At 37.9% G+C, this 12,322-nt stretch overlaps 1 protein-coding gene across 2 annotated transcripts in view; it reads left to right on the top strand.

Annotated features, from left to right (window-relative positions):
• Positions 1 to 253: 253 nt before the first annotated feature.
• The window catches only part of LOC101741271 (putative ferric-chelate reductase 1 homolog), a 51,233-nt gene continuing 39,164 nt past the window's right edge, over positions 254 to 12,322 (top strand). For both annotated transcript variants that reach the window (XR_009976932.1, XM_004933540.5), the window contains exon 1: positions 254 to 570. Coding sequence is in view for 1 of the 2 variants with exons in the window: in XM_004933540.5 (XP_004933597.1) it covers positions 569 to 570 (2 nt within the window). In the remaining variant the exon portion in view is untranslated. The remainder of the gene's footprint in view (positions 571 to 12,322) is intronic.

The raw sequence follows: 12,322 nt of genomic DNA, 5'->3' as shown, positions 1-12,322 counted from the left end.
CGAGTTTTTGCCTGGATTCGATATTATAGAAACCGAATTTATCCGTCCGTCTATGGATTCACCACTAGATTGGTCGCGAGCTAGTTTAAGCAACACTAAAAATATTGTATGTCCGAAATGTTCCTATTAGTATATTTAATATGTGTAAAAACATTAAAAACAAACAGTGAAATCGTGAGGTTTCTATTGGAGTGCAACTCAGCCTTAACTAGTCGAAATTCCGTACAACTTGATTCAACATTTCAATTTACATTTTAAACAGTCGCCCGATGCCGTTCAATGCGAGAGGTTGTGTCGCGAATGAAAACTTTGAAGTTTAAATCTCGTGTTTATTCGATTCGTGAAAGTTTTATTTTTAGCTAAATACAACTTAAGTGTATCAAAGTAAAATGCATTTTGTGTAATACAATTTTTTTGGTTCAGAATTCGGAGTGTAGAGTGCAAGTGTACATTTGTTGAAAACATTTTCGATCAAGTTCTTGTTGGTCTTGCTTTGAATCAACGAGGCGTGTGAAAATTGTGAACCAAATAATATTAAATTCGAAATTAAATCGCGTGCAGTTCTCGCATGTAAGTCATAAAAGTAAAAGTCTGTTTATTTACAACGTGTGTTACAAAAATTCTTGCATCGTACATAATTTAAGTTAATTTCTCTGCGTCTTTGCTTTGAATCGTTCGAATGAATTTTAACACTTACATACCTACTACTAGTGTACTAAAATTATAATGCACAAAAAACGTAATGAAAATGTTTTGTGCTTATAGCACTATACAAGAGGGCTGTCTCATGATAATTGGCTAACAAAGCCTATAGACATCATTGAGGTAATTGACGTCCGGACAATGCGGTACGCATCCAACGTCCTGATATCTGGAGATGGATAGAGAATATATGATGGAAAGTTTCGTAATCAATTGAATAATCTTCTCTAATAATTAACATTTAAATGTAGTCAATTATTGTAAGGATTTCACTTCACAGTAGCTTTCTTTGGTGCGTGTGTTGCAAAAACACGATCGAACTGTCATTTTTGAAACAACGCATCGATATTCTCTTGGAGTTCAAATGAAAATCTCTTTGAATTTTGTTTGATAATATTTCGAAGCTTCCAGTAATTTGAAGATTACGTTTTTAAATAATGTACAAAGCCAAAGCATAAAATAAAAACGTTCAACGGCTTTCGTCGGTATCGTGAACGCCAGAAACAGAAATATTTCCTCAAACTTCTGGAACATATTAGTATACTGTGTGTGCTTAGTGGGAGTTTTAACTTTAAATTCTTCTATCGCGTAAAAGTTAACTCAAACTCGTATGGAGTTGGAACAGCGCCCCCAGCGGCAACCGAAGGGAACAACTTCCCTTCGTTTTCCGCTAAATAGAGAAGTTATACATGTCATTACGGATCCTACCGATCCATTAACGGTGATTTTAGGTACCCCAAGCACCGGTCACCGTCGTCGCCGGACCCGTCGCTTGCGACGAAGGGTGCGAGTAAATTAACCCACAGACACAATCCACTGAGTTTCTCACCGGATCTTCTCAGTGGGTCGCGTTTCCGATTCGGTGGTAGATTCTGTTTAGCACTGTTCTTGCTAGCTCGCACTAAGCACACTGCTTTCGAATCAAGCTCGGCCATTACAGTGTCTTGGCTGCGTACAACTAAACCAATGAGGCGATCAGTATCACTGATTATATTTAGTAGCCTTAAGTTGAGTCATTGACGGAACTCAAACCTTGACACTAGCAGTCAGGCGTATCCATTGCAAAACATAAAGGAAAAAAAAAAAAGAAAAAAAAATGCGCGTTTCAACTCCAACGCGCGACTGGATTTTAGTCTTTAAAAGTGCTGCCATCTATAGTCATATTTGTGCTACAACTTATCTTAGTTTTTCGTCTCTTTTGTATCATTCGTTTATACTTGAAATTGTCTGTCACTGAGGAAGGGAAACACGGAATCTATTATAGGTCTTAAGCCAACGTTTTTTTTTTTTTTTTTTTTATTGCTTAGATTGGTGGACGAGCTCACAGCCCACCTGATGTTAAGTGGTTACTGGAGCCCATAGACATCTACAACGTAAATGCGCCACCCACCTCGAGATATAAGTTCTAAGGTCTCAGTATAGTTACAACGGCTACCCCACCCTTCGAACCGAAACGCATTACTGCTTCACGGCGGAAATAGGCGGGGTGGTGGTACCTACCCGTGCGGACTCCCAAGAGGTCCTACCACCAGTGATTACGCAAATTATAATTTTGCGGGTTTAATTTTTATTACACGATGTTATTCCTTCACCGTGGAAGTCAATCGTGAACATTTATTGAGTACGTATTACGTGGTACGTCCATACCATGTTGAATACACCGATTCTCGTCCAAGTCAAGCAACATCGGGCGTGGTCAGTGTGCTTAGTGCGAGTTTCTTAACGCTCTCTATAGCATAAAAGTTAAGCCAATTTTGTTCCAACGATCCCATTCCATACAAATATGAGTTAACTTTTACGCTATCGAGAACGTTAAAAAAACTCTCACTAAGCACACAGCATTGCCCACGTCGCGTTTCCAATCCGGTGGTAGATTCTGCGAAGCACTGCTCTTGCTAGGGCCAGTGGTAGCAACACTCCCGGTTTGAGCCCCGTGAGCTCACCTACACGTCAAGGAGAAGCTGAAATAGCCTCTCAAGGCTATCAGCATAGCCATAGCAAATAAAAAAAACGGTCTTAAATTCCAGATTCGTAAGTGTATAATAGATCAGTGTTGCCATTCACGATCCTCGGTGCTAACTTTGTATCACCAATGCGTACATTAATATTACGTATTCACAATCGAATTTAAGATAAGGCGAATCAGTAAGTGATGTCTATGATAAGATTTTTAATTTATTTTAAATCTTCGCCTTAACGATTGAACAGCAAGCAACATTACTTCGAACGATAGCAAATCTATTGCAAGATATTTACGTAATAGTATTTACTATGTTAGGTTACGAAAGACTACGTTGCTGCCTAATGAAGAACTGCGATTGTCTTTCTTACTCTCGCTCGTGTGCAGGGAGTGCGAGCAGGACAGAAGATCTAATAGTGTAAGAAAACCGGTTTTCAATACATGAACTGAACTGTCTTTAATCTAATAACCAGAATTACCTATAGGTTTTTTTTTTATTAACAATGAAACAAATTCTGTGGCCCCGGGTGTTTTAAGTCATCCCTGGAAATGATATAAACACAATAACGTAGTCATTTATTAAAAAAGTGACTAATGATGTTTTATCATTAACAAGGATGCTCCTTCGATATTTAATTAATTGTAATATTGTAATATTAAAGAGTAATTTTAATAATTTATATATTGTTACGCCATGAACCTATAAGCACACGTATCAAGGACCGTTGACAATGCAGTAATGTTATTTCTTCGGCCAGAATTATTATTAAAAAGCTAAAAATATTTTTTTTAGTTCGGTTCGTTATTTAAGCGTAATTTTTGTACTAATCAAACTATATTTATGTATTTAACATTTATTATGGAAGTTTCGATGAGAACAGTTAACAAAAACTGCAAGTTCCACACTGACAGAGTGTAGAGCGAACGAAGGTTGTAACGCTAGGTGACGCCGGCGGGATGTTCACAGATTAGACAATATAGTATTATAGACTAGACGTGCAATGTCAGTGAAGGTGTCATGAATTAAATACAACTTATAAAAAAAAAACATGTGTGCAATTCGCACGTGGTAGAAGTGAAACCTAAAAAAATATTGGCTTCAAGATAATTTGACGAATGTAAAATTTCGGGAAGAGGATTATTGTAGGTATTAGTAATGATCATGGTGAAACAAAGTTTGATAACGCTGACATAGCCTCTCAAAGAAAAAAAAGTGTAATAATTATTTTACATTCTATTCGTATATATTACATAGATTAATTTAGAATGTATTAAGTACGAATATGAGGTACGAAGTAGAGCACAAATAACCACATATATACGAAACACTGTATAATGCTTCCTATCTCATTTTCTCTCACGTTAAATCTTATGAATTTATGTGCCTATCTCTTTTTACTTTCGCTTTTTCGTTTCATCAACTTTTGAATCACAACGAGTTAGTCTCGTTGTGATTCAAAAGTCGATACAAAAGTTGAAGTTTTCACTTCAAAAAAAAAAACAAAAACCGACTTCAGCAAAATTAATGTTTTAAACAAAAACTGTTTTAAAATGAGATTATCAACTATTCAGTCGAAGTCAATTAAATATACGTCAATATGGATAACTGAAAATCCGAGAAACAGAAGCTTTTAAATGAAAATCAATCAAGAAACTATCGGTTCACTTAGACAAACGTTCTGACACAAAAATCAATCGAATTTAGAACGTCCATATTTTTTGAAGTCGGTTAAAAATCTCACAACACACTCCTAGGGCTGGGTTTATGCGTTTACGTGGTAACACGAATAGAGCCCCACATTTTCAGTACCTATAAATAACTCAGATTTGTAACTAAAAAATTGGTAAAAATAAAACAAACTGTCCCTTCTATAGAATCCGCTCTATGTTCGAGTCGTGTCAATGACATAGATTCGTCACAACAGATTCGCCACGTACTGAGAGCGCTATTGTTATTTAATGATTGTGATAACACCAGCCCGTCTCGTTTGTGGTATCTTTGTATACTAATGGAGGCATTAATGAATTTTATCCACTGAGTTTCTCGCCGGATCAGCGAAGGACTGCTCTTGCTAGGGCTAGTAATTCTCTCTGGTTGAGACCGTGAACTCACCTACCGGTCCGCGCGAAGTTGGAATAGCCCCTTACATTATCAACGAATAGTTAGGGATAAAAAAAAATGAATTTACCCAGTCTTCTTCAGTTCTTTTTATTGGTGGTAGGACCCCTTGTGAGTTCGCTAGGGGAGGTACCACCACCCCGCCTATTGCTGCCGTGAAGCAGTAAAGCGTTTCGGTTTGAAAGGTGAGATAGCCGTTGTAACTATACCTGAGACCCTGGAACTTATGTCTCAAGGTGGGTGGCGCATTTACGTTGTAGATGTCTATGGGCTCCAGTAACCACTTAACACCAGGTGGGCTGTGAGCTCGTCCACCCATCTATTAAACTCTGAGTTAAACATTCACATTTTTATCCGCATATTTAGTCTGCGCGTAGCTGACTATCCTCTTAGAGACTACCGGTACTGAAAATAAAAAAGGTATTTTATATTGAAAGTCCATGGACATCGGCAATTCTAGGGAACAACATATATCTTAACTTAATCTTTCTAAGTCTTGTTCACAGAAAGAGAATTTGTACCGAAAGAAATCGAGCTTAGTTTGAAGAGATCACCAGCATTTAAATTGGCAATTAATTCTGCGGCACAACATGTAATGTGAACCCCATAGCCATATACATTGATAATGCCATTATTATTTCACTGCCCAAATTGGAATCTTTAAGCTTCGTGTTAAAATCATATTATTATAAAGTTATCGTTAAACGTGAATTACTCAGAGGCTCGTTCTGTTGTCTTGAATCTATTTCTTGTACTGATATGTAAATCACCACCGCATCGGTCAGCGCTCATGGTGAGAAACAAGGTCAGAGGCTCAATCGAATGTCTGCCGCTGAGAACAGAAGAATTGACCAAGGTCCGCCTTTCTAAAGTTACTAAATAAACTACAATAAACAGTAAAATCTTTATAATTTAACTAGCTGACCCGGCAGACTTCGTAGTGCCTCAATCGATAAATAAAAGACCTAAACTTATGTATAAATTAAACTTAAAACAAACAAAATTATTCCGTCCGACGGGGGACACATCAAAGGTAAAACAAAATTGTTATTTTTATTTGATTCCGAACATTTTCATATTTATCTACCTTTTAAACCTTCTCTGGACTTCCGCAAATAATACAAGGCGGAAATTAGCCAAATCGGTCCAGGCGTTCTCGTGTTTTAGCGAGACTAACAAACAAAATTCTTTTATATATATAGATAATTTTAAGAACATACCTTATAACCTATACGCGGTTTTTAAACTTCAAATTCGTAACAAATCAATTAAGCCAAACTAAATTTGATGACGTCAAAAAAGGTATGTCGTCTCCACGGAGCTTGCGTTTCCATTGGCGACAACAAGGAAAACAAGCTTACTTGAACATCTTAGAAGTTTCATGCACAATTTGAGCCATTTCGTATTGATTATAATGATCTGCCTTGTAAGATTGTAAGGCCCACTGAGCTAGGTGTTACATTGAAATTCCGAAGTCCATCAGATGTTGGAACCATAAAATAATATATCCAGTCTCGGTGCTTTTAGGCTTGCGTAAGCCGGAACGCACGAGATGTGGGAAACGGTATATAGTCTGTGACACGGGACCTTTTTACCGCCAAATATTTAAAACGTAAAAAATAATTTATAATGTGTTTAATAACTAATGTAATATAATTACTTAGAATTGTTTATGCCGCTACAACAATAAAATTTATATTGTTTCAACTGTGGTGTTAATTATATAAAACACGACTTTACGGAGAATTAAAGAAGGGACTCTATATGAACTCCCTCAGGCTCTTCAAGCTAAACTATAGACACAACCCACTGAGTGTCCCGCCAGATGTTCTCAGTGAGTGACCATTTCGATCCGATGATAGATTCTGCGAAGCACTGCTCTTGTTAGGGCCAGTGTTAGCAACGACTATCAGGCTGAACTCCATGAGTTCACCTGGCAAAGTAAAATGTTTGCAAATTTGCGTTAACTGACGAAACTAAATAGATAAATTAATATTGAAAGATTTAATCCTTCCGATTTATGTTGTATCATAATAAAAAACTTGATTTTCCTCCTAACGGTTTTTCTAAGTGACGTAATAATGTTTTGGGTTTTTAGTTAGTTCGGCTTCTGATGTTTGGTTTGGTAACTACCGTATTAAATTAACAAAATGTAAATGAATTTTTTGATATGTTTTAGTTTGTGTGCTGTGCTGTAGAGGCTATTTGAGATTAAGCGTTGGAAACAAATAGAAACAGAATCCATCAGAAGTCATAAGTTTTTTTAATACGCTTTTATTAACTTCAGACGTTTGTATGTTATTATGTATGTTTGTAACGGAATCTTTGAACATGATTTTGACCCCCATCAAAACGACGGATTAACTCGAAATTTGGTATAATTATTAAGGACCGATGACAATTCCACATTAAAAAAAAAGTGGAAAAAAATTTTTGAAAACATTGAAATTCAACTAAAAAATGAAAAAATGATTTTATTGTAAGTAAATTACATTATTTTTATTTCAAATTAATTAAGAGTTATTTTCTAATTTTTTAATTGGATTTTTTGTTAGTTTTTTTAAACTATTATTTATTTTTACTTAATTTTCCTTGTAAGCAGACGAGCATACGACCCAATTTTGGGTGAGTGATTACCGTCGCCCATGGACGTCAGCAATGCCAGGGGTAGAGCCAATCTTCTGCTTACCGTTAAAAACCGTACCGTACCCTACGAATGAGAGGCTCGAAGTAGCCAAGCTTACTGCGCCATAGATCGCTTTATCTACCTTCTACCTTTTAGTTACATTGGAATTGGACATCGTCGCTCTCAAACCAAAATCTGCTATGTGCAAAAACTCATTTTGAATTAACGAGTACTTAAAAACATTTTCGTACAAAATTTTATATGAAGGTAAAATTTTTAAGAACTATATCAAATGAAAGCTATAGATAAATATTAAAGCTATAGACACATAACAGTTTTTTTTATGCGGTAGATAGGGCTGTGAACTATACGAAAAGGTCGAAAAGTTAAAATCTCAAAAAGTGCACATAGCAGATTTTGGTTTGGCAACGACGATATTACAAATACTGGACATTCACGGAAATAATACCAATATTTCTATTCAATTAACATGACTGCTCACGGATATATATACTTTTTTTCTATTTCCGCAATCATATTATAGAAAATTTAGCCCCGAATATTTTAGACAATAAGACCTTTCTTAAATCCATAGAGGCTGATACTGCCGTAAAATAGCATTGCTTGTTTTATTAACACTAAGCTCACGATTCAGGAAACACATTAAACAAACATACGCACAATAAGCATTAAAACACACACACACAAACGGAACGACTTGCAACACATTAAGTATTTTTATATATTCTCGGTTAAATTTGATCAAGATTTGAACAGTAATCGCCTATAATAATACATATTTAATTAACATCTAAGATATTGATGACACTGTCACTTCGTTTTGTTGAAGTCAATTTTGTTTTTTGTTATGATTCTGTGTTTTTTTCCCCTACCTATTGGCTGGTAGCCTAGGTGGCTATTCTAGATACGTCCGGACGGGTAGGTGAGCTTACGAGCTTAACCTAAGAGAATTTGCTAACACCATAGCAAGAGCAATGCTCCGCAGAATCTACTACCAGATCGCAATCGCGACACACTGAGAAGATCCGGCGAGAAACTCACTGTGCGTACAAATAAGATTCCGTTGCTAATAATATAATTAATTCGTCATAGTTTTTCATCTTCAGACACAAGTGGTGTACTTCGGCACGGAAATCTTTTAAGCAACGACCTCGACTGATGGTAGGACTCTCGGCTAATGTCAGACTGCGGTTCGCAGATACGTATTGTCCGAAAAATCTAATATTTTTTTTGTTGGTGTTAAGTGGTTACTGGAGCCCATAGACAGCGACAACGTAAATGCGCCACCCACTTTGAGATATAAGTTCTAAGATCTCAAGTATAGTTACAACCGCTGCCTCACCCTTCAAACCGAAACGTATTATTGCTTCACGGAAAAAATAGGCGGGGTACTGGTACCTACCCGCGCGGACTCACAAGAGGTCCTACCACCAGTAATTACGCAAATTATAATTTTGGGGGTTTGATTTTTATTACACGATGTTATTCCTTCAAATACCGCCTTTTTGAAATTTATTTTTTCTACCTATTAAAAAACAAGGCGATATTTTGGATATTTCGGGCAATATACCGGCTGCAAAGGCGTCTCTGGCCCGTGTAGCGCTCGTGTGTTATATTTACCCACCGATAAGGGGGTTATATTTACCCACAAGGGGTTATGTGTGTATTTACCCTAACGACCTCTAGTAAACATACGCTCAAAATAAGATAGGTTTTTTATTTGATTATTCTAGGGATTGAAGTATTATTGGTGGCCCGTGTGCCTATTGCGAGTTTTTTAACGTTCTCGTTAGCGTAAAAGTTAACTCAAATTTCTATGGAGTTTGCAGCAGTGCGAACGTTTGCCTACGTTTGCCGCTATGGGCGCTGTTCAAAAAAAACTCGCACTAAGCAAACCAGAAGGCCTATCCAGTTTCACCAGGACATGTAGGCGAGCAAAAGCTCAGCCGGGAGGGTGATAACAAATGTAACAGGCTCATTAAAAGTACCGAGGTCGACGCCCCCTAACACCGCTGCGCCCGTGGACAGCAGACACCCTGCACTATAACTAAAGCCGCCTCTGACCACCCGATCGTTAATGATGAGAATGTATTCACGTTTACCGCCACAAGGAGACCGTCGTCACGGTTGTGCATTGTTTTCAAAATACAGTGTCCGAATCGTGTGAATTATTCTTCGAATTATTCACTAATATGAATATATTATACGAGAATACTAGCGCCCGATTCGATTCCGCTGGACCTGAACTAATTGTGTGAACAATTGTTTTTTTTTTTTAATACCCAGCTTAGCGTCTCGAGGAGCTCCAACAAGGACTGAACCGAGTGTCATTAAAGTTTTTTTTTATTGGTTAGGTGGGTGAACGAGCTCACAGCCCACCTGGTGTTAAGTGGTTACTGGAGCCCATAGACATCTACGACGTAAATGCGTCACCCAACTTGAGATATAAGTTCTAAGGTCTCAAGTATAGTTACAACGGCTGCAGAAATAGGCTAGTTACAAGATAAATGTCGAGTATTAAGCGTAATGTCGCTCAAACCCAACTTTCACACCTCGAATTATTCTTTAAAACAACAAACTGTAAATGGCTAATACAACCAGCCGCTACACAACAAAAACAATTTTGTTTTCGTTTTCTTAGTAAGGTTAAAAACGTCATTAAGTTTCGTAGTGGGAGGTTTATTTATAGGCGGTTCACGACTCGTTCGAACAAAACCCGTTATCCTTGATGGTAGCGTTCAAAATCCAGAGCGCTGCTTTACAACACACTCGTGTTATGGTAGGTACCACAACCTTGCTTATTTCTGCAGTAAAGCAGTAATGCGTTTCGGTTTGAAGGATGGGGCAGCCGTTGTAACTATACTGAGACCTTAGAACTTATATCTCAAGGTGGGTGGCGCATTTACGTTGTAGATGTCTATGGGCTCCAGTAACCACTTAACACCAGGTATGCTGTGAGCTCGTCCACCCATTTAAGCCTACTACCTAACTAACCTCTCCTACTATTTTTTTATAAATAGTAGGAGAGGATTTATTTATAGGCGGAACACGACTCGCTTGAACGTACAAAACCCGTTATCCTTGATGGTAGCGTTCAAAATCCAGAGCGCTGCTTTACAACGATGAGTGAACAGTTTGGTCTGATAATAATAAATAATAAATAATACTAGATGATGACCGATGATGATGATGAGATTTTTTTTTTGATAACGCCATCTTGTTGTGTCTCTAAAGCTGTTAGTTGCCCTCAATTAAGAAAAATAGTATTATTATTCGCCGATAGATATCGGGAAGAGTTGATTATTGAAAACACGAATAAAACAACATTTTCTGAAAATAAATCGTAGCTAGATCGATTTATCGCCCCCGAAATCCCCTGTATACTAAATTTTATGAAAATCGTTGGAGCCGTTTCCGAGATTCAGATTATAATTATCAGCCATATCGGTTCAGCCGTTCTCGAGTTTTAGCGAGACTAACGAACAGCAATTCATTTTTATGTATACAGAATGTTTCTGGTTAAAAATAACCCTGCCAACGTCGGTCCCAAGCCCGGACGAGAAAAGAGGGGGTTGAGTTGGACTTTGACCTTTCCAAGGTAAAACAGTCAACGCCGAATGTCTGGCGGCGGTTAATTAGCCAAATAAGGCTTCAGCAACCTCGAAGAACTATATTTCTTCCAAAAGCACTGCCGTGGAAGGACACGGCTCACCACCATGTGTAATTTCCCAAGAAAGCCTCATGAGGTCAAAAATAAATGTGCACGTAATATGGCGGCATTTTTCTAAATTTGACCTTTAAGAAGATGCGATTAGGGGTTGAAAGATTTTTTATAGGAATTTCTTTGTAAATATGTTTGTTCTTTATGCGTTATCCATACGACTTTACTGGTGGTAGGACCTCTTGTGAATCCGCGCGGGTAGGTACCACCATACTGCCTATTTCTGCTGTGAAGCAGTAATGCGTTTCGGTTTGAAGGGCAGGGCAGCCGTTGTAACTATACTGAGACCTTAGAACTCATATCTCAAGGTAGGTGGCGGCATTTACGTTGTAGATGTTTAGGGGATCCGGTTACCACTTAGCACTAGGTGGGCCGTTAGCTCATCCACCCACCTAGGCAAAAAAAAAGTATAATATTGAAGACTACTCCTAAAACCTTAAGATCGCAGGAACTAAGTCGCGGAAGCGTTTGCGTGATATGCAAAAGCACCAATCGAGAGAGATAAAGTTTGACAAGAGGACCGTACTAGCACTGTGCCAAGATAAATTTATTGGTAATGAAAACAACAAATCAAAACGGCTCTATCAGAGCTGGATTTTAGCGTCGACCGGCTGAATCAGATGCATGATGCGACATGTGATGCGTAGAGAGAAGATGAATGTGACTAGGAGATGTATGGAAATGGTAGTACAAGGTAGAGGGAGAAGAGGTCGACCGAAGAAGACGCGGATGGAGTGTATGAATGACGATATGAGAGAGGAGTGAGTATTGTGATGACGGCTAACATAAGAGAATGGAAGAGAAAAATTAGCTGTGCCGATCCCACCTAGTGGGATAAGGTGGAGAAAAAGAAGAAGAAGAAGCCTCAATCAGATACAGATACAGTCAACGGCCGTTCTGCACTTGCTGCCTCCCAATCCTATGATTTTGTGTACAAAGAATACGATTAGTCAAAAATTTGCTCAAAAAAAACGTGGCTTCCCTCGTACGACAATAATAATTTCGTCAATAGCATTCATTCACGTTTACATTGTTGACTTAACGATTCTGTAAATATCTTAGGAAAGTTCTTTACGTTTGGGGTACTCTCACGTGCAGTATTTATTTGTTGACTTAACGAATTTGGTAAATATCTTAGGAAAGTTCGGTACGTTTCGTGTATTCTCACGTGCA

The sequence above is a fragment of the Bombyx mori genome, chromosome 28, assembly GCF_030269925.1.
Source record: "Bombyx mori chromosome 28, ASM3026992v2".
NCBI lineage: Eukaryota > Metazoa > Arthropoda > Insecta > Lepidoptera > Bombycidae > Bombyx > Bombyx mori.
Note: the sequence above shows the minus strand (reverse complement) of the source record. Positions and strands in the feature narration are given on the sequence as shown.